This window comes from Leptonotus elevatus, chromosome 4 (genome assembly GCF_054856555.1).
Source record: "Leptonotus elevatus isolate MCC_2025b chromosome 4, RoL_Lele_1.0, whole genome shotgun sequence".
Lineage (NCBI taxonomy): Eukaryota > Metazoa > Chordata > Actinopteri > Syngnathiformes > Syngnathidae > Leptonotus > Leptonotus elevatus.
Window position 1 is genome coordinate 5,778,184 of NC_141242.1, and position 22,550 is coordinate 5,800,733.

General features: G+C 39.7%; 2 protein-coding genes and 1 long non-coding RNA gene across 4 annotated transcripts; 2 read left to right on the forward strand and 1 right to left on the reverse strand.

Annotated features, from left to right (window-relative positions):
- Nucleotides 1-66: 66 nt before the first annotated feature.
- apba2a (amyloid beta (A4) precursor protein-binding, family A, member 2a) lies at nucleotides 67-13,511 on the reverse strand. 2 transcript variants are annotated; one of them, XM_086072777.1, is made up of 12 exons: nucleotides 13,365-13,511; nucleotides 9,997-11,178; nucleotides 7,585-7,689; nucleotides 6,572-6,611; nucleotides 6,311-6,450; nucleotides 6,152-6,238; nucleotides 5,882-6,067; nucleotides 4,823-5,002; nucleotides 4,546-4,758; nucleotides 2,768-2,887; nucleotides 2,540-2,680; nucleotides 67-791 (listed from the first exon to the last, which is right to left on the reverse strand). In XM_086072777.1, the coding sequence occupies exons 2-12, from the start codon at nucleotides 10,981-10,983 to the stop codon at nucleotides 720-722; spliced, it is 2,271 nt and encodes a 756-aa protein (XP_085928903.1). In that variant the 5' UTR covers nucleotides 10,984-11,178; nucleotides 13,365-13,511; the 3' UTR covers nucleotides 67-719. The 2 variants fall into 2 exon arrangements, with proteins under 2 accessions (XP_085928903.1, XP_085928902.1); XM_086072776.1 differs by having other exon boundaries at nucleotides 6,311-6,456.
- Nucleotides 3,269-6,946, forward strand: LOC147175208 (uncharacterized). The gene is made up of 3 exons (XR_015094527.1): nucleotides 3,269-3,399; nucleotides 4,565-4,728; nucleotides 5,898-6,946. It is a non-coding gene; the product is annotated as an uncharacterized LOC147175208 (long non-coding RNA).
- Nucleotides 13,512-14,498: 987 nt separating the features above from the next.
- Nucleotides 14,499-21,638, forward strand: fan1 (FANCD2 and FANCI associated nuclease 1). Its single transcript, XM_086074862.1, has 13 exons — nucleotides 14,499-15,859; nucleotides 15,940-16,080; nucleotides 16,469-16,670; nucleotides 16,750-16,983; nucleotides 17,052-17,183; nucleotides 17,938-18,046; nucleotides 18,124-18,243; nucleotides 18,329-18,493; nucleotides 18,564-18,720; nucleotides 19,834-19,937; nucleotides 20,023-20,217; nucleotides 20,312-20,440; nucleotides 20,558-21,638. The coding sequence occupies exons 1-13, from the start codon at nucleotides 14,800-14,802 to the stop codon at nucleotides 20,693-20,695; spliced, it is 2,886 nt and encodes a 961-aa protein (XP_085930988.1). The 5' UTR covers nucleotides 14,499-14,799; the 3' UTR covers nucleotides 20,696-21,638.
- The last annotated feature ends 912 nt before the right edge of the window (nucleotides 21,639-22,550 follow it).

Below are 22,550 nucleotides of genomic sequence, written 5' to 3' on the forward strand. Positions count from 1 at the left end.
TTCAAACATGTCAACTTTTGGAAAAATGAAAAGAGGTTGAATGAACACCAAACTATTTGGTAAAAGTGTGTTTTATGACATACCGTTTTTTTATTTGTATGGCACCTTAATAAAAAGAAACAAACAACAAGAATGAAGCAGTGAGAGTGTATTATTTGTGTTACATTGTTACATTCATTCCGTAATGTACATTCTTGTACGCTCTTGTAAAGGTTATCTCTTAAAACTGCATTTCAAAATGAAGGTGTGTCTTTGGCCTTCAGCGTCTCCATAATTACACATAATTTTAGTGGCTTCATACAGTGTAATACAGTACATGTGTAATACTTACTGTAATATATTATCATGTATTCTTGGTCAGAAATTTGTCATTATACCATGCATATACTGTACGAGTAATATGGCCTTCCCAATCCAGTCCTTGAGTAACCCATAGTATTTACAGTAGAATTACATGGACACTATAAAAATGACTAACTAAAATATAAATGCACTTCTTTTCATAGGAAAATAAAAGTGACCATTAAGCTACTTCTCTTCCACACTCCACACACAGCACTACAGAACTCACATTGTAAGGCCATTATGAGAATGTAATTCAAGATTCAACCTGAAATGACAACAGGACCCTCTTTACGGAATTGCAACGAGAGCCCCCAAATGATATTAAAATGATAGAAAAATACAACTTTGCTCATCACTAATCAAATGCTGCGTCTTCAAATGTAGGATGGCGTCTCCTGTCCTGTGAGCAGTCTGAACATCACAGCGGGCATCGTCTTCATGTTGATCTGGTGCAGATTTCAAGAATAACGTGTTAGCTCATTCACTGCCATTGACGGCTATAGACGCCAAAAATTAATTTGAACTATTTCTATTAGTTTCACTTTTTTTTCCACTTTTGTTCACAAGAGTATGAAAGCCTAGAAAAAAAATATTGTACATTTAGAATAGATATAAAATGTGTGATTAATCATGAGTTAACTAGTGAAGTCCTGTGATTAATTACAATTAAAAAATGTAATCGCCTGATGCCCCTGATAAAAAGAAAAGAAAAGGAAAGATTAATTAAATATTTTAATTGTAATTAATCGCATGACTTCAATAGTTAACTCACGATTAATCACAAATTTTATATCCGTTCTAAATGTACAATAAAAAAAATCTAGGTCACTCAAAAAAATGTGAAACTAATAGAAATAGTTCAAATTAATTTTTGACGTCTGTAGCCGTCAATGGCAGTGAATGAGTTAATTTCACAGTCATCATTACAACATTTTAATCCCTTCCACAACACCAGACAAAATAGGATTTTAAGGATGTGACGGGTAGAAACTATTTGTTAGGGGTGTGCCAAAAAATCGATTATTTTAAGAATCGTGATTCTCATTTAGTATGATTCAGAATTGATTTTAAATGTCCCAAAATCGATTTTATTTAAATTATTTTATACTGTCTTGCCTTTGTCTGTGTGCCTTTGTTTGGAGCGCTGTTCATGTGGTACCTGATTTGGCCACTTAGAGGCAGTGTGGGTCCACGTGGTCTAATACACTGTTAAGTTGTAGCCACATTAGAGAGTAGAAGGAAAAAGTCACGATCAAGTTACTCCAATAAAAGTTGTTTTTTTGCAGTGTGGAGCCGTTCTTTTGCGTGATAAAAGTGCCGCGAGTAGCGCGCTAATTAGCATTAGCGAGTCAGACTGGAGTAGATCATTACAATTCCTTGCACATCTATAGATTGAAGCAAAAATCATTGTCAATCAAATCTTTTTGAATCAAAAATCGTTTCTTAATTGAAACTCGATTCTGAATTGAATCGCAGGCCCCAAAATCGGAATCGAATCGAATTGTGAGACATTCAAAGATTCCCACCCCTACTATTTATGACTTAAAATAACACAATATCTCTTTAAAACACTGATGAATAAAGATGGTTACACTGTATTTTAATAACTCTAAAGTTTAGAGAGTGTGCCTCATTGTTGCTGCATGGAAAAGGCCCACGACGACCTGCTGGAATCTTCCAACCCCAGGAAGCTTTCAGCGAATAGATTTTTGCGTAGGCATAAGTGAAGAGTTTGCATGTTCTCTCTTTGCTTGCTTAGGTTTTTTTCCGCAATACTCCCGTTTCCAGATTGAAGTTGTTAAATTCATAATTAATCACAAAGAGATTGATCTTGTGTGCGCTACAGTATTTATAAGAGATGAATGAGATCAAAATGAACATGAAACAAAAGAGTGCATTTTGCCCTATCATTTCTTTTTCAACATAAAAATCCTCAAGATGTCATAAACACGTTCTAAGACATGACACTCATTCGTTTAAAGAGACGACAAAAGACGAGAATGAGAAGTGATGATGACTCGTTTTTTGGTTTTTTTCCCTTTTTAAATATGACGATGCAGTGCTCTATTTGGAGCAGATGTCTCACAGCAGATGTTAAAATGCTGCTAGCAACCAGTTTGTTTATGTGAGCATAAAGACTGCAAAACGGGGAGAGGAAATTGTTCTTGCACTCCTGCAGATTAGGATCGCTTACCTCACCCACCGACACGGAAAGGGTCTGCACGATTTTTTCATGCGGCATCGCAACCACGCTTTGACCGTTAATCTCTATGATTCGATGTCCAACGCGAACGCCGCCTCTCTCGGCGATCCCGCCTCGCATCAGGCTGCAGATCTGAAAATGAGAAAAAGGTCCATCACCATATAACTTTTTATTGCATGTGCATCAACGCCATCACCCCATTTTTTGCTGTTCACTCACTATGCCATTTTGAACACTGAAGCCAAGCTGGAATTTAAGATCGGGCCTCTTGATGAGGACAGTGGTCACAGGGGGGCAGCTTACAATACTCATCTTTACTTTCAGTTGATTCTTCAATCCCTGGAACACACCACACATAAGAGTACATAAGTGAAGTGAATGTGGAGTCATGGAAATAAGCTCCAATGTAGAAAATGCAAAGACCTATGGCTGGCTTTTCGTGATGTAACGATATTCAAAACGACCCGATACAATAATTATCACAAAAGGATGGGGTGTTGTTAAAAAAAAAAATGGGGGGAAAAGCACAATATTGTGTTTTTGTACGTAACAGCAGTGACAAAAAAAAATAAGCTTGGCCATGTCGTGTCATATTACATGTCATTGTTTATGTGCTCTTATTGGCTAAGTATGGTCTATGTGGTTAATTCATTTCTAATTAAAATTATACTGCACTAATAAACTAACCACAAGAGGGTGGTAGAACTGCACAAATGGAATACAACCTCACGACCTCACCACGACGACGTTATAGTGGCAATTTTATTATTGCCGTTCTCTTGACATCCCTACTGGCTGTGCACATTTAGATCGGTTATGTTCGAAGATCCAGGAAGTCCATGCATACACAGGTATGTCTTCCTCACTCTACTCTACTGTTCATTGTGTACAGGCTTGGGGAGTAACGGAATACATTTGATCTGAGAGTCCAGCAGCATGCTACGCGCTGTAGCTTCTTGCTAGCTAGCCCGCTAGCCTACAACCATAATGTGAGTTACACCTTCCAAACAAATCTTCCTCCCACCAATTCACTATTTAAACATCATACACAACATATAAACGGCTAAACTTGTGACTGGGATAAAAGTTCATTTTGCAGTTGAGGTCACACATCGTCATCCTCATTGGATGACTATCTATCTAATCTATCTATCAAACTGTGAGGTGTGGTTGCTTTCAGTGACAGTTCGAAAACAGCATATGGCCTTCAATCAATCAATCAATCAATCAATAGCCTACATGCTTTTTAATTACACAAGGATTTTTGCTATTTGTAGGCTGCCCGGGTCCCTTTCACCCGCAAATAGCAGGGGCACATTGTATAGAATATATATTGTGGTGATATTTATTTTTATTTTGTCTTCATGGGCATAGTCAATATTGGAGTAGTCCAAAAGTAAGTTACTTTAATATTATGGTACTTGGATTACGTTACTAACTACATTTTTTAGCTGGTAACTTGTAACTGTAATGGATTACATTTTGAAAGGAACCCTCCCAACCTTGATTGTGTATAAATCGAAAGCAAATGCTAACAGATCAGAATAGGGTTGGCAAAAAAGTCATGTTAAAAAGATAAATTTACATAAAATAAAATGGGTCGACACGAAATTTTTGCCTCGAAGCTTCAGCGGCACCATGTTACCACATCGACTCAGATATTTCCAGTGTAGTCACGCCTTCATCCTCCTCAAACTGTCTATTAGCACCCTCTATTGATCGAAAGTTGATACTGCAGTCAAACAATAAAATACTGTAAAAAGTCGATCAGATTTTCCCTGTCAGTTTTTACCACAGCAATGATATGTTTGGCTGTTTTTACACCGGATGCCCACCCATTTTTCATCCGGGTTTGTGACTTAATCGATGATAAAAAAAAGATTCAATAGTGACATTCAATCTCAGACATCGGATCACTGGTGCATTATGAGCAAACGAATAAAACATCCATCCATCATATGGCAAATATCAAGTGTCCATGAAGATGATCTGCATACCTTGATGATGCCTTGGCAGGTAGCTAGAGGCAGCCCTACCAGGCTGGTGTCATTGATGGACATAATCTGATCACCAACACTGAGTTTGCCCGAGCGTGCTGCAGGGCCGCTGTTGAGCATTCCGGCGAGGATGACCGTGGGCAGAATGGAGCCCCAGCCCGACTCGACAATCACCACCCCGAGGTTCTCCCCTTTCTGCTTCTCCACGCACAGCTACACCACATAAGTTGTATTCAAAAATGTATTCGATTCACAAGAATCCTACTTTGGCACACACCTCTTTGCAGTTGTCCGAGTTTGAAAAGTGGATGAGGTCGTCGTGGTACATTTCCTGGGAGTTGATGATGTCGCTGTATTGTTTCTGACTTAAGTCTGTCGGATTGATGCCATTGGCTCGCAGGAATTCTCTGTAGGCCACGCTAAAGGCCTGACCAATGGATTGTGCGATGAGCTGGGCCTGTGGGAGATGGGATGTGACTCAGCAAAAAAAAAACATCATAGCTGACAACAACAACACATAACCAAATAGAGTGGCGCCTCAAGATACTAGTCTAATTCATTATGTAAACATGCTCAGAACTCAAATCACCTTTCCCCATACCTCACTTTAACCAATCCCTTGCAACCTTTTTCTTTTCATGGCAATTATAATGAGCGTCAATTATTTGTGATTTTTTGCAATTTGCAGTCGGGCATGGTCCCGATCCCCCACGAGTAGCGGGGATCCACTGTACTGTACAGGGAGTCCGTTTTTTATAATTTTTTTATTGTACATTTATAACAGATATAACATTTGTGATTAATCGTGAGTTAACTATTGAAGTCATGTGATTAATTACAATTTAAAAAATTAATTGTTTAACGCCCCTAATTTTTAATAATCTTTCCTTTTCTTTTTTTATTAGGGGCGTCAGGCGATTATTATTTTTTTAATTGTAATTAATCACGACTTCACTAGTTAACTCAAGATTAATCGCAAATTTTATATCTGTTATAAATGTACAATACATTTTTTTCTAGGTTTTTATACTCTTGTTAACAAAAGTGGAAAAAAATGTGAAACTAATAGAAATAGTTTAAATGAATTTTTGACGTCTATAGCCGTCAATGGCAGTGAATGAGTTAATAAATAAAAAGGCTCTGCTCTCATATTTATTATTTCATGCTGCAGACGCTATCAGCCAAAGGGTTCACTGTTACCATACATCGTCTTGTATGGTTTTTACCCCGCAAGCCAAAGCATAAAAAAAATAAAAAATAAAACAAACAGCTTCTATCTTGAAAAACTTGTTAGTTAATCATATGATTTAGCGGTGCAATGCTAATGGCTACTTACATCCTCTGACTCAAAGACATAGCAGATCATGCCGTACTGACTAGTCCCTTCGCCGCTGGACTCCACCGATTCAGCGAAATCCTCCGATGACGTCTGAGACAAGCGCCTGCGTGCCATCAGAACCACAATACTGCCAATGTCAGCGATATAGGAGATGGTGCGCAAGGCGCTGTCCATCATTGTATCCTGGAGGGAGAATAAAAAGAATGAATTTCCTGCATAAGAATTCAAGCAAAACTGGAAGCTGATCCAGCGCGCACGCTTCCTCACCTGTGTGTCAGCATTGAGCACCTTGACCGTCTTAGTAGAGATAAACAGGTCGACTTCTGTCATCATTTGGGAATCTTCATCTTGGCTCTTTTACACACAAAAAAAAAAAAAAAAAAAGTCAGTTAATTCAAATGAGTACTTACCAAAGAGGTCAGCTACCTTAATACGACTGACGGCCTCATGGGCCTGCGACATGCGGACAGTCTTGGATGGATTTTTGTCAGACAGCACTTGAGTGCAGCCAAGGTAGTTAGCGGCAAAGATGATCCCATCAATCAGATCTTCTGGCTCACAGGGACCTGGGACTTTGTGAAACAGCCACAAAGAAAACAAAGCTGCCAATGTAAGACTTTAACATACGTCAAGAATTGTATTAATATGCACTGAACTATCAGTTTAGGATTATTCTGAAAAACTTACCGTCTTCAAAACTGGGGAAGGAAGCAGCTTCTTGTGTTTTCTTTAGAAAAAAAATGTTGATTTTGGTCAGTTACCTAATATTAATCATTTATCTAGTACAGTAGTGAGATTATCTGTACTGTACTTACTGACCATCTCAATAGTCAGTTTAAAATAAAATAAAAATTAATAATGACATCAGGCTAAAATTCAACAAAATAGAAAACAATACATAAAGAATAAATACAACATTAGTTATCATATCAACTGCCCCATTAATATACTGCGGTGTTTCCCAAACTAAAAAAAAAAACAAGTACATATTGTACATACAGCACATAAAAACAAAGATGAATGGGGCACAAAGTCATTTAAAAGATAAAATATTATGTATCACTAAATTCTATCGGTAAATAATATTGCTTAAAATGAAAGAAAGTCTTTTTTTCATAATTGAACAATGTCCTACCACCACAACCAGAAGTGTTCTTACATAAAATAAAATAATAATAATAATAATAATAAATTGTTTCAATACACATTTAGAGCTTGTTGCTTACTTTGTGGAATATATGAAATTGTAAAGATTTGCAAGCTACTTCATAAGGATGACAAGTAACTGGGCATTTGCGGGACTAATAAATAAATATATTTGAACCTTGAGCTAGAGACTCGAGTCTGACCAAAAATTAATTGGTTCTTCCCCGTTTACAATATTTTGTGAAAATTGGGTTTGAATTTTTGGTGTGAAATCCCATTAACTATAACTGTCCTATTGTTAATTGTTATATCACAATACTTACAGTAAGTTTACAAAAGCACACTGTGCACATGCAAATTATTATTGTAAAATGTAGCTTTGTTATACTTTTTCCAAGTACAGTATCTATCAATTAAATTTATTGTACAGATTGCCATGTTTTACATAACATTCTAGTATTTAGACAAGGGTGTGTACACTTCCTATATCTGCTGGATGGTTCTTAAAAAAACACCTAATTAGATGTGTATTGCTAATAAATGTAGGTTTTAACCTTGGGGGAGCCGCTCTCCTCATCTGGAAGGAGTTCTGGACTTTGAGGCAACCTCGGCTGCTCGGGAACTTGCTCCTGCATCACGGCTGGGCTTGGCTCCTCATCCTGATATTAAAAAAGAAAAAAGGGATTTTAAATTGTTTGTTACCTCCACCAAGGAAGAGACGATCCATTCAGTTTCTCTACCGCCTGTCCTTGTTAGGAGCATGTAAACCAGTGTTTCTCAACCCCCGTTCTCACGGGCCCCTATCCAGCCTGTTTTCTATGTCTCCCTCAGCCAACACAGGTGATTCAAATGACCAGTTAATCAGCCAGCTCTGGGGAAGCCCGATAACGACCCTCACCTGCGATTCAAATGATCAACTAATCAGCAAGCTCTGGGGAAGCCTTATAACGATCCTCACCTGTGTTGGCTGAGGGAGACATGGAAAACAGGATCCCTGAAGACCAAGGATGAGAACCACTGATATTGTAAACAATAGGGGAGAGTGGGGTAATTTGTGCCAAAGGGCAAGTAGTTCCACCCCTGTTATTTCGAAAACCATAGAAGAAATTGGCCATGTGACCACATATTTTTGAAGAGACATCCATTTCACTCATCCGGTAAAAAAGGGAGTCACATGGCTTGTGAGGTAAGCACATATAAATTCAAAAGACCTCTTTTTACCCTCTAAAGTAAAATTTCTATGATTAAGGTTTTTTGATGGCTGTGTTTGAAAAATTATAGACAACTTTGAAAACAGTTCACACATGTTTTAGTGCTTTAGTAAGCTACATCATGCAGGATTCCGGCCCTCGAGGACCGAGTGTGCCCACCCCTGGTCTAGACTCTATAAGGTTAGCATGATGTTGGCTCAAAACAGCTGGGGGATGCACTTTTTTTCAAAATGGCGGGCTTGGGGTTTCCCTAAATTACTTCCCCTAAATGATGATTATTTACTCTATATTACTTAATTGTATTTTATTGTTGTAGTAAACTGTATTCTTATATTTGATTACTAAAAGTATGTTTCACTCTTATTTTTTTTTACCAAACTTCATCATGCCACCAGATACATAAAGAAGACAGACAGGGTTTCAACTCCTCTTGAGGAATTGGAAAGAACAGTGAAAGAGAGGAAGACCATACCTCTGGTTGGAAATTAGATTTTTTTTTTTAAATAATCTGCAGGATGGCCATAAAAATAATATAGGGATAAGGGAAAAAAATGACAAATCTGGATGTTCTGCTCACTTGGGTTATGCGTCTTGAGAAAAAAAAAATCCTTTGCCAAAATCCACAGAAAGAAAGAACAGAATTCTAAAAAAGTAAAAACAAGAAATAATTGTGACTGACACACTTGAGAAGATGCAGTTGGAGAAGGCTCACAAAGAAAGAGTAGATAAAAAGGCTGAACAGGAACAGAAAGGAATGAAGAAAAGGCCCTTTGAAACCTGCAAATCAAAGTTTTGTATTGAATTTGTCTTTCTTTTATATAGCAGTATCGTTTGTGAGATTAAAATGATCTTTTTTACTTTACTTTACTTTACACAATTGACCCCACTAAATTGTGACTAATGGCACAACCTACCCCGCACAGGGGGCAAGTTGTGCCAAAAAAAACCACCTTTTTTCTAAAGCTATATTTCTCAAACAGTTTATTGAAGATCCAAAGTGATTGCTACCAGAGATGCACAACATCCTAAATTATAGGAACATATTTTAGTTGGAGGCATTCCTGCCATCCCCTTGCAATGAAGACACTTTAAGTAAAAATTGGCACTAATTACCCCACCACTCTCCCCTACATGTTTTCTGCCATGGAAAATAATAAAAATTGTGTTGTGGAAAGGTATTTATTTAACAGTGCCACCCTCCTTTAACTCATTCACTGCCATTGACGGCTATAGACGTAAAAAAGTCATTTGAACTATTTCTATTAGTTTCACATTTTTTCCACTTTTGTTAACAAGAGTATGAAAACCTAGAATTTTTTTTGGTGTACATTTAGAACAAATGTAAAATTTGTGATTAATCTTGAGTTAACGAGTGAAGTCATGTGATTAATTACAATTAAAAAAATAATCGCCTGATGTCCCTAATAAAAAAAGAAAAGGAAAGATTATTTTTTTAAAAAAAATAGTTTTATTGTAATTAATCGCATGACTTCAATAGTTAACTCACGATTAATCACACATTTTATATCCGTTCTAAATGTACAATAAAAAAATTCTAGGTTGTCACACTCAAAAAAATGTGAAACTAATAGAAATAGCTCAAATGAATTTTTGACGTCTATATAATGGCAGTGAACGAGTTAATCTTACATACCTGGGATTGAATGTCTGGATTCTTAAAAGACATAAAACAACACCGAGGTTTGAATGACCCGATTTGGCTGTAAATTGCCTCTGCAAATGGATCTCACAAACCTGCTGGACTTTCTGTGGCTGGCTTTGGCCCTGGCTCTCCACAGGGGACATTTTTTCTTGCTCAGGCACATGACAGAGAGGTGAAGTCTGCTTGACGGTATTGGGCTCGCTCTCCCGGTTGCTACTCGAGGAGCTGGGTCTGGGAACAGAAGCGACCTCTCTTCGAGGTAGGGCCTTGTGGCTGTTTGTAGGCGCTTGGCCATGAGAATGACGAGGGGATGGCTTGCTGGATTTCGCTTTGGTCCTCGCAGGAGCCTTCCTGTTTTCCTTGGATGAGGTCTTCACTCGATCATTTTTGTTAGTTGTGCAACCTTTAACCCCAGAGGTAATGTGCTCAATGTCCTGTCCAGCTGCCCTCCTTCCTCGTCCTTTCGCTTGTCTCTCCTCTTTTGAGCTCGTGTGTGATGACTCGCAATTTCTGTTGGCTCCTGGTATGGTGTAGTTTCTTCTCATTCCGCAGTCGCCGTCTCGATCCCTCTCGTCACGACCCTTTCTAATCCGTTCATTGTCCTGGTAAATGCCAGCCTGTCTTTGATCACTGTCTTCTGTGTCCTCTAAATCCTCTATAAATCTGGCCCCATCCAGCACCTCCTCTATTTCATCTCCGTCACAAAAGAAGAATCGGTTCTCCAGGCCCTTTCCGGCTTCTTCGCCCTCCGCCGCCTCCCTCGCAACAGGAGTGCAACGCGACCTAAAGGGACGGCCTGCCTTGTGAGGTTTAGCGTCGCGTTGTGATCCGTTCCGTCTTTCTGTGCTTTGGCGAGGCGTGGCTGTGAACTGGTCAGCGGCGTCGCTGCTTTCGTTTCCGTTTTTACCGCCTACGTTTTTTACATCCTCGGGGCAGTACTGCTTGTAGTACCTCATGTCCATGATGCCCTCCCTGTTCAAATGCAGCACCTCGTCATAGTCCTGCTCCACGTCAGAGCCCACGTTGTCGTATTCGGAGCGCGCGTCCTCCATGTCTTCGCCTCTTGGTTCGCGATTCATACGGGGGAGTGTTAGTAGGACTCTAGCTAGTCGTTGTTATCATCCTTCAAGGTGGAGGATGATTGTGCGGACACCCCCCCCCCCCCCTCATCAAATTTCTGTGAGCTGCTTGGTTCTGCTTAGTTCCCCCAGGAAATTGGGCCTTGTCTACTCTTATGAGCCATTACAGGCTCATTAAGTCAGATGCTCTCAACCCTGCGAATATTAAAAACAAAACAAAATTAGCTCTCTGGGATTATTGCATTATGTACTATGTACCATGAAAAGCATTATCTTTGTGAAACATCTTTGATGCATATATTTCCATACTGCAATCTCTTTCTTCCATGACTCCAAACCAGACAGGAAATTACAAGTGGCATTCTATACAAACAATAACCACAACATTAGGTACACTGTCCTGTGTTTTTTTTTCTTTTCTATTTTAAGACAAAAAAAAGGTTGTGCTTTACCTTGACTAGTTTCGGCGACGACTGCCGCCTTCCTCAGAAGCTGTCGTCAAACTGACAGTTGTGACGCGTCTTCTCACGAAGGAACTTTTCAACTTTCCCACACATGGGATCCACTTCTCTGGAGATCATCGAGCGACGGTGGGCGTAGTCGGCGTGGAGCGTCACATGACAGCTCCGCCACGCCGGCCACGCCCAGGATCATCAGTTTGACAGCTTCTGAGGAAGGCGGCAGTCGGCGTCGAAACTAGTCGAGGTAGAGCTCAACCTTTTTTGGGCTTAAAAAAGAAAAAAAAAACACATGACGATATAGATTTGTGGACAAGATTTTTTTTTTGGGCGGGGGGGGGGGGGGCATTAGGAACCCAAAAAAAAGCGGCATCAAACTTGCCCAAATCAACGCTAACTGAATTAGATGAATAAACTGTATTTCATGTTACTTAGGTTCAATTTATTTTATTTTAGCACAAGCCTAACCTATGCAGACCAAATTTTTTATGTATAATTTTTTTTTATATTGTTTATAGTAAAACGGGTTGATTTATTGCTTGTGCTTGCCAAAAATAACTAAATAAATAAAAATGTATTGCATATTCGCAGTCGTAATAACGAGTGAGACAAAAAATGCAGGTTATTTTTTCAAAAATGATTCGACACTAGTACAATGTCATGAATACTGTATTCCATGGTGCACCGCCATGGAACTGTTAGCCGCTAATGATGTTGATTAATAGTCTTGCTTTGTTGTGTCAGCTCTAATCATGTCATGGTGTCCTGAGGAACGAGGAAACCGCAGCAAACATGTGCAATCTAATCTGTAAGATCAGTAACACATTTGACACAAACGAGACCCACAATTTGTGGCTTATCAAATATGTTCCACTTCCAACAAGCTAGTAATGACAACGATGGTGGTTCAATGCATTGTTCTTGCTACATTTGAACAACATCACGATGTATGCACAAGCAATACATGCACAACAAAGTATATAGTGCCACAGTTCGGTAAGAATGCATTTGAGGACTGGGAAAACATCTAATTTCCTTTCTTGTTGTTGTTGTTTTGATGTAGAAGGAATAAATGGTGAAAACCCCACAAGCACTGGGGAGAACATGCAAGCTCCACACATAGCCAAGGTTCGAACTTCAAACTTCTGAATTGTGTTGCCAAAATGTAATTGAACTACTAAACTTCAAACCCACTAATTGTCCTTAAACTAGGAGAAGGATGAATGCAATGTGTAATTAGGTGCTCACTCTAGAAAATACGACATCACACGATTTGACACCTACTGTGCACTCTTCAAGCAATGGCAACGAGCGGTGTGACACACGACGACACTGGTCTTCAGATCAGCACACGATTCAGATGAGGAATTCGATAACTCCTAATTAATTTTTCGTCGTGTTATTCTGATCGAATTGGTTGAACGCCGCGATGATAGAATCCAGTCACTCGAGTGGGATCCTCCCATGTCAATTGATTTCTCCATGGTGCTGAACTGTCAATTAAAAAGCCAAAACGGGCATTAAAAAAAAAAAAAGGCGTGTGTGCTGTTCGCCCTGCCCTTGACGCGTTCGGAGAGCTAATTTCGAAACCGTTTTTATGGCGAACTTTTGCCGCAGCTGCAGGGGATGCTTGTTGTGATCGTTCCGCCAGTGAACGTCGCATTATACAACGAGACATTTGATTTTAAATATTGTGTACGTTAGTGCGTATGGATGAGGCCCGGCAAACACTTATTAGGGTTTACCATCTCAATCGAGCCAATTCTTCTCATGCAAAACTGCACATCGACCTTGATTTAAAGACTGCACCATGCTGACATCCCACTGATGTGCTACCAGATGAGCACGTCCAGCTTTGTGTCTTATCAAATCAGCGTATGCCTACACCCAAATATAATTGTAAACATCCATCAGTGCACTTACCGTCATCGGTAGGGTCGTCTGGCTCACCCTTCTGAACGTGCTGCACGTTCAGATCAGATTGCTCTACGGGATGGTGATTTCTAATAAAAGCCGCACACGCACAGCTGCCCAGGAATGTGTATATAGAAGATACGGAATGTGTCACGTGACCACAGCGGGTGCTCGACGTTGATATTATGCAGAATAGGTGATGAAGCACATTCACGCCTTAACGCAACATTATTTAACAGTTCAATAATCGCACATAATGCGACGTGTTAATTTTTGTTACAAATTAATGGTTACAATTATAAATATGAGATAGTATGTATACGCATATTTACGGAAGAAAAAAAACACTACAAAAAATGTTAAGCCATATGAGACATTGATTGAGTCATAATGAGATCATGATATACAAAGTCATAATTACGGGATACTAAGTCCTAATAATGAGATGCTATCCAAAAAATAATGAGATAGAAAGTCATAATAACAATTAATTCACTATGCTTCACAGCAGGGATCTAAAGTGAACTTCCATAACAGCCTTTGAATGGTGATGTCACAATTTTAGTTTATATTGTCCTTTTAACATGATTTTAACCAGTAGCTTCTTTGTATGCTGTTTTTTATTAATAAAGAAGAAGGGGGAAAAAACTTTACATCTGGAAAAAAAAAATAAACCAGCAGCACTTTGAGATCCAATAGATGGATGGATGAATGATGCAGTGTACAGTATTCTTCTTGTGAAAGGAGAGTTTGAATCTCCTCTTTCATCTAAAACCGCTTCAAACGACTAAGTAAATATGAACGTAGAAAAATATTTTGTTGATTTGTTATGGTTGTATTATTGATAATGTATATATTGTGTGTTCTGTTGTGTTTTGTTACAGCTGCAGCTGTCGTAGAAGCGCTATAAAGTTGAGTGAACTTGAGAGTTGTTTATTATTATTATTATTATTGCTGTTGTTGTTGAACTGTGAATTGTGTCTCATTTCCACACAAAAAGAAAAAGTAATTTTCCTTTTTTTAAAACATAAATACAAATAAATAAGTAAATCAATTTTTTTTTTAAATAGCACAAAAATAAATATAACGGTAAACGGGCGCATGGGAGGAGGGCAAACATATCGATGCGTTTGGGATCGATTGCTATGTTCTGAAATGCTTTCGTTCTTCTGCTTGTCTAGTCTGACAGGCGGGTTTGTTATTTAGCTGGTGCTAAAACGGGAGAACCGGTTTTGGGTCTTCCACCTCGGTTTTGCGTGTTATTGTTTTTATTCGTAGACATGTTCTTCATTTCTGTTGCAGGCGCACGTTCTCTTCGCGTCGTTACCCATTTCGAGCAAAATTAGCATCTAAGCTATCTTGAAATGTGCTGGTTAGCAGCGGGTACGTCACAAGTTTTCGGAAAAAATACTTGAAACTTTGTTTTTCACTTTTGTCGTTGAGCATGGCAGGCAAAGGAGACAAACAGAAAACCAGGCGGAGTTTGTCGTTGTCCAAGAACAAGAAGCGAAGCGGCGGTCAGGCTGTCAACACAATTCCCATCACGTCGTTCTTCAGCAGCCCGCAACCCCCCAAGCTGTCCTGCCCTCTTTGTGGTCAGATGGTTTCCAGATTCGGGATCAATGAACACATTGATTTGCAGTGCAAGAACTTTGAGAGACCAGACAGCAGTGCCTCATCAGCAAGTAATATTGTCGTGTCACCAAGCAGGAGTTCATTGAAGTCCATTGAAGATCCAGTGCTGGAAGAAGAAACCAAGACCAGTCCTTATTTCAAGACGAGAACCTCTCCGAATGTGTCTCGGGAAATAAGCAGCAAGACTGTAGTCAGAAAGCTCGAACTTGGAAGTCTGTCCGCTAAGTTATCTAGAACATGCCAAAAGACAAATGATAGAACCCACTCAGATGTTAAATATGCAGATGCAGTTTCTGATCTGAATAAAAACCAATTGGATGATATTAGCAACTCACAGAAAGAAAATCTCGCCAGCCAGGCTTCAGGAAGCGACGCAGACTCAGTAAGACCTGTCGAGTTAACAACCAATGCTGGGACATTTACAACAGCAAGTTTGGGAAAAGACCTAAAAACAGAGATGTGGCCAAAAGTGTCACTCTCCTCTTCCTCTAAATTAGTTAAGAGAAAGACAGAGACACCTGCTAAAGGTAACGTGTCTAGTTTAAGAAAGAAACCAAAACACGAGGGAACCAACTCGACAGAAGATGATGTAAAACTTAAACCCTTTCCCGAAGTGCCCTCTCCTGCAGATTATAATCCCCTTTCTAGCGCAGACAATTCCTCCTGTACTAGCAGCGTTTTACAGGCAGTGAGTGTGGCTGAGAAAAGCAACAGTGACCAGAGAGACAACGCCACACCCCCACAAAGACTGCCCTACTACCTCCGCAATTTCCAGACTGTCCTACGGGCCGTGCTGGAGAACGAGGATGACAAAGCCCTGTTCAACGAAGATGACATGACGATCGTGCAAGCGTTTCAGGAACTCTCAGGTATTGCCGGAATGTTGCAGATCCTCTTTAATGCCTTGTTTCTCACATGTGTTTGCCCCCCCCCCCCCTGTCTTTTGTAGTCATGGGACAAAAGTTGTACGTGAGACTGTTTCAGCGGAAACTGAAGTGGCTTCAAGTGGAAAAACTGGATTATGAAGAAATATGCAGTGATCTGCGGCCTGTTGCTCAGGATCTGGTGCAAGGGGGTCTTCTGCAGACAGGTAACTGCTATAACCGGTCAGGATATGATTATCATTATCTTTCTTAGCTGCCGCTGTAATGCACTCGGTACGACATACACTGTTCACTAAACTCCCCTCCATTGCCTATTTTTTGGGGGTCCAATTTTGTTCTTTATTTTTGGGTGCAATTCCACTTTTGGCCACTAGAATTTTGCACAATTATGTTTAACACTCCATTTGAGTCAATCAAGGCCCTGCCTTTGTAAGCCACGCACATTCCAAGTCACAGATGCTACAGTGTAGAATCTGAGGATGGCGCCTCCAAAGTAGACACCTCACATGCATATTTGTATTAGTATTTTTCTTAAACAATGCAATTTTTAAGCATTTAATTTAATAGTTGTTGTTTTTGTTTGTTTGTTTTTAGAGAATGACCTATGCAACATAGAAGAAGCTCTTGATCTCTTACCTGCCCCTGAGCTCAAAGCGCTGGCGAAGACTTTTCATCTGGGCAATTCTGGGACTCAAAAACAACAGCTCGTGGATGGGCTTCTCCGGTTGAGCAAGCAAAAGTCACTCTTCTCTCTGAGCCAGGCTCAAAACAACATCGGGGCTGTCATCGTGAAAAGGTAAGATAACCCAATACGGTATGGCCTGCCATAGCTGTGCTGAAATAATGATGTGATCAAATTCTTTCTACCCCTAAAGGGCAAAGCAGCTGGCAGGTTCCTGTGTGCGTCTGCGCCACGATCCCCGGGCTATTTTTTCTCGCATCCTTCTGCTCTTCTCGCTGACAGACACGATGGATGAGGAGGAGATGGCAGCAGGTGGACAAAGCCAGCTTTATACCATCCTGCTGGTCAACTCGGGGCGTTTGGCCTTCCCCGATTACACAGTGCAGCGCACGGCAAAGGTGTTCCGGGAGAGAGATGACCTCATCAGGTGAGCCTAGTGTGCGTTCTCAGATAGTTTGAGTCTATTATTTCTCATGGTTGTGTGACTCCCCTCAGGTATGAAGCAGCCATGCGAGCCTTGCAGGAGGTGACCTTGGCTATGCAAGGAGGTCACTGGGAAGAGGCTCTCGGCCTGTACACTACAGCTAAGAATGAATGGCAGGATTTGAAGATGAGTTATGACCTCAGGTTGGAACGGCATTTTTAAATAAATAAATAAATAAATAAAGGCATCTTTTTTTTTTCCCCCTTCTACCTATTTATTGATTTTTTCATAAATTTTACTTTTAGAGTCTTTAATGATTCAATTTTGGGATTTTTTGCGTGTGCAAATTTTATAAACTTGTTTGAATGTTATGCCCTTACTAGCCACAACATCTACACCAGGAGTCTTCAACTCTTTTTCTTTTTCTTTTTTTAAACTGAGAACTACTTCCTGGGCACTAATAAATCCAAACGCAATCGCAATAATCAATTTATAGATTTGTATTGGGATTAATCGGTATCGAATCGTGACCTATGAATCGTGATACGAATCGAATCGCCGGGTACTAGGCAATTCACACCCCTAATATATATATATATATATAGTTGTTTTTATTTCCAATTATATATATTTTCTAATTTAATTTATATCTGTTTTCTATTTTCACTTTTAGTCATTTATTTATTTTGAATTTTGTCAGTTTTAGTCCTCCATAGCAAAATGGCCGCCCCCTGAGATGGAAAAAAAAAACGGCTGGATTTTGCTGCATAAATCATATTCCACAAATGTAATATTAATCAGAATGTCATGTTTAGACAAGTGAGGTCACATATAACATATAATTGTCAAGAAATGTTTAAGGTTGACTTTCCCTTTAAGTGTCTGGTGTTATGGCATTTGACACAGACTTTCTGTCCATGGTCCTTGTGGCATAATTACCTTCGTCGTGTCTTCTAGTCACCAAAAGGAGCTCCCTGTATTCCTACGCAGCTTCACCACAGGATGGGCTTACACGCGTATATTGTCAAGAGGCGTGGAGATCTTACAGAGGCTACGTCGCTATGAGGTTTTCTCATCTGATTCAAGTATTTTGAACTTATCTATCATCAGCTGTGGATAGAAAACGTTTTCTTAAAATCCCAGGAGGCTGTCGACGAGTTGCGGTCCTTACTTCTGCAGGATGTTTACTGTCCTGACAGTCGAGGGCGCTGGTGGGAAAGACTGGCGCTGAACCTTCAACAGCACCTGAAAAAACCCGAACAAGTCAGTGCATGGAGTTGATTCTTCATCTTTTAAAACCTAGTCATTGTCACACTGAGTCTGAGTTGTTGCTTTCGATGCCTTGCAGACGATCTGCGCTATCAGAGATGGCCTGTCTGACCCTTTCGTGCGAACGGGACATAAGCTGTCCCTCTACCAGAGAGCTTCGAGGATGAGAGAGTCCGCCAGCTTCAAGAAGTACCGTCTGCAGCTCGGAGATCTGCCTACTGTCGATGTCCAAGATGTCAAACACGTGGGTATAAAATCGGCATGTGGCTGAACGTAAATGTGAAACTTGCCTCGTCTTGGATCGTCGTTTGCAGGTGACCATCCGAGGACAGCTGTTTCCCCATGAAGGGGGAATGGGGAAATCACGGTTTCTAATACCATCAAATGGGGACGATTGTACTGATGGCACTGTAATATGCTCCGTGGAAGATCTGTCATTAGCACATTACCAGCAGCAAGGCTTTGACCAAGGTAAGCGTCGTGAGATTATGATTTAAAGGGATACTTGACTCATTGAGCCATTTTTATCAGCAAAAAGTTAATATTTTGTCCAGAATTAATTTGGTAACTTCATTATTTTTCATGTACAATGAATGCCTTAAAAAACGCGTTTTTCCACTTGCTGTCGACTGAAGATGACATAACCTGTGCTGAGTGGGTAACGACCAATCATGGCTCAGTTTGCTGACCAAACCCAGTTAACACATGAGCCATGATTGGTTGTTACCTACTTCCTCAGCACAGGTGATGTCATCTTCAGTCGACAGCAAGTGGAAAAATTAGTTTTTAAGTCTTTTACCACCCAAAAATTTTTATGACGTATACTAAAATCAAAATAAATGCCGCCAAAAACGTTAATTGACGTTTACTACTGGGTTTTTTCTCAATGGACAGTGCAACTTGTTGCACAGCGTTGCCTGCTCAATGGGCTTGTGAAATCAAAAACACCCTCTAACTATGGCCAGCAGATGGCAGCATTGTATCACTTTTCAATGGGCTCCTGGTAGTATGAAATTACAATGAAACATGACAAATCTGACGAAATTGAACGTTTTCAAGGACGACTTGAATGATCAAAGCCTTTGTGACATTAAATCTAATTCACAGAGCGTCACTAAACAAAAAATATTAGTGTCAAAGTCACCCTTGTGCAGAAAATGTATCTTCTCACAAAAAAGCTGGTTTTGTCCTTATCTTTTCAATTTTCGCTCAATGTCACTCAAATTACCTATTTTCAAATGGTGATGACTAAAGTACGGGAATAAGGTAGAAACATATTTTTTTTTCTAATGAAAGAATGGAATGTGATCTTTCATGTGGTACCCACCATGTTTATGTAGTCACAGCACACAATATTCTGTTTGCCTTGAATGATGAGTTAAAATGCTCGAAATCCGCTGGCACTGTCGTTTTTTGTAAAAGAGTTAAAGGTGTATTAATTGTCCATAAAAGGTAATGAAGTTTTATCACAATAATTAGAGACAAAATATTAACTTTTTCCTGCTGAAAATGGCTCAATTAGTCAATTGGCCCTTTAAATGTTTGGTAAAGTGAAAAGAAAAATGATTTGTTTGAATCTACCAGGAATCCACGGAGAGGGCTCAACATTCTCAACACTCTTTGCCCTTCTGTTGTGGGACATCATTTTTATGAACGGTATACCAGACGTTTTTCGAAATCTGTACCAGGTGCAGTATAATAATCCCAAACAAACTATACATTTTACAGAATATCTAGACATCTCTACATGTTTATTTTCCCTTTCTGTCACAGGCATGCCCACTAGACTTTTACACTGACTGTTTCTATGAGAACCGAAGAGAAGCAGTGGATTACCGTGTACAGTTAATTAGCGAAGCATCTGTAGAAACCTTGCAGGATATGTTAGAGGATGTTTGGACTTCCCAAGAGGGTAAAGTGTGCTCATGTGCCAACTGGGAGCGATTCTCCTCGCTTAGTCAAGCCCAGGTACTTTGTTTTCAAATATCTTCTTTTTTTTTAAATAAAAGTCTATTGTGTGTTGCGTAATGATAATTGAATCCACGGTGGTGTTTATTTGCAGTCTCTCGTGTCATGCATGGGTGGAGCCTTCTTAGCAGGAGTTATCGCACGGATGGCGAAAGATTTCAGGCACTGTCGTGGAGGATTGCCTGACCTTGTCGTGTGGAATTCATCTGATAAGACTTACAAGGTGGGAGCTTCCCCTGATTTTTTTTTTTTTTGTAAATGCAGTACAGTAGTGTGTATTGTAGTTGTAAAAAAACTGGGATTCCTGATTGCTTCAAGTCAGTGACGTATGCTGTTTTAGTTGGTGGAAGTGAAGGGGCCGAATGACCGTCTGTCCCAGAAGCAACAAATCTGGCTGGACGAGCTGCAGAAACTGGGTGCCGATGTGGAGGTGTGTCATGTGGTTGCCACCGGTGCCAGAGGATCCCGTGGGGAATAAAAGGAAAAGAAAAACGGGCAGGCCAAAGTGATAAAGAAACAGCCACGAAACTGAAATGAAATGCTTCAATGACTTTTTCGATTCTGTTAATCTAGACTGTGCTGCTTATCTCAGCTGCAGGGGATGAATTGCAGAGGGAAAGTGGAGTATAATGTGCTACCTAGTGCCATTATTTATCTAGGAAACTACTGCATGCAACAAAAAAGGAGCATCATCGCTCAGTACAGCCGGGATCACAAAAAGCTTTCAGCTTGAGATAATCAGAGCTCACACAAAGCTGATGGTGTTTTTCTCTTCTCTTTGACATTGTGGCCCAGATATTTCAGCTTGAAACAAATACCAATACAGATGAGAAAAACAAATATGACATTGTTATATTTATGTCATACTTGGCTCATTTAAATGTATTAATACTACGAGGTGTTTCAAGACTTTCATAAAAATATATTTCAAATCCAAACAAGTTTTCTCTTACAAAAGTAACATCCCTGGAGTGTTAATGCACTCTTCCCCCAGCCTTCTCTACCATACTTTGATGCACTCCTTCAAGGATTCTTCCGGATCGTCTTCAGCTCAGTCGTCACGGAAATCTTGAAGTCGTCACCTTGACTAAACCCTTGAGCTTGGGAAAGAGGAAGAAAAATTATACAGAGTTAGGTCAAGAGAGTTGTGAGGTCCGGCCTGGAAGTGTCAGATGCTCAGGGCTTTTTGATTAGACGCATCTTCCTGCCATAACTCGGCCCTTCTCACATAGTGATTGAATCAAAAATTGACGGTTTTCACTGCACACCTCCTGATTGATTGTCTGGACCATGTTTGTTTGTCCTGCCCCAGTGTGGTCAAGGTGGAGACAGTAAAATGAGAAAGTGGAACAAAAATGGTTTATTGTTAATTGTATTTATGTAATTCCTGCATGTTTTAATAAAGTATAATATACATAGTATTTCATTTAGAAAACTTTTGTTGTTTTCTTTGGGAGGGTGGAATGGATGAATGGTATTTTCCATTATTAGCCTACAATGCGGAAAGATGATTTGAGTTCTGAGGTTGTTTTTTTTTAGTTAGCTGTGGTCAAGGAATAAATTACTCATATCTCACTAAACATGGAGAAGTCACAATTCCTCAGCAGTAATATTAGTCATTCTTTACAATCGAAAATAATATATGATTTTGTGTACAATTTGTATTCAAATATCCACACACCGCCACTAGAGGCTAACTGTTAGCCTGTGTCTATGGCGTTTTCCATTATGTTAGCATTATAGTGGACTTTGTGTGTGTGTGTGTGTGTGTGTGTGTGTGTGCGCGCGCGCGTGCGTGGGTGGGTGTGTTTTAAATACAGAATGCCTAATTCTCTTGCGTCATGTTTAGATTGACAATACATATCAATTTATGACAAACAGCTCGAAGTGTATTAAAGGGTAGTCGAAAATAAGCGTTGAGCTTCAGCCTATGCCATTTCGGTCGGTATGTTTCTGTGTGTGTTGTATTTTTTTTCTTTTATGACTGATTGAAATAAATTGTATTCATTTATTCATATTTATTCTGTCATACTGCTGCTTTTGAAGTGAGTTGAGTTTGCCACAAACTACTGATGTTTCACAGCTTGGTGTAAGTTGGGGGAAATAAATGGGAGAGTTTCTGGGGGTCCCAAACGTGTTCGGACTCCCAGAAAGCGGCATATTTGCAGATATGTAATGTTTTTTTGTTTTGTTTTTAATTATTTATTTTGGAGTGCTGGGAGCTTATTGGAGATTTACACCGGGGGGTTCCACGATTTTTGTGGGTTTAAAAAAAATGCATTTATAATGTGCGTCAATTTTACGTGGATTTTTGCTTTCCTGCTTTTTGTGCT

What these genes read in the sequence shown, in the direction of transcription:
- apba2a (XM_086072776.1), bottom strand. Translation starts at nt 10,983, where the DNA reads ATGAATCGCGAACCAAGAGGCGAAGACATGGAGGACGCGCGCTCCGAA. An exon ending in CTTCCCCAGTTTTGAAGACG is followed by an intron (nt 6,457 to 6,571) that starts GTAAGTTTTTCA and finishes TGTTTCACAAAG; the next exon opens with TCCCAGGTCCCTGTGAGCCA. An exon ending in TGCTCAATGCTGACACACAG is followed by an intron (nt 6,068 to 6,151) that starts GTGAGGAAGCGT and finishes TTCTCCCTCCAG; the next exon opens with GATACAATGATGGACAGCGC.
- fan1 (XM_086074862.1), top strand. Translation starts at nt 14,800, where the DNA reads ATGGCAGGCAAAGGAGACAAACAGAAAACCAGGCGGAGTTTGTCGTTG. An exon ending in AGAGGCTACGTCGCTATGAG is followed by an intron (nt 18,047 to 18,123) that starts GTTTTCTCATCT and finishes TTAAAATCCCAG; the next exon opens with GAGGCTGTCGACGAGTTGCG. An exon ending in ACCTGAAAAAACCCGAACAA is followed by an intron (nt 18,244 to 18,328) that starts GTCAGTGCATGG and finishes GATGCCTTGCAG; the next exon opens with ACGATCTGCGCTATCAGAGA.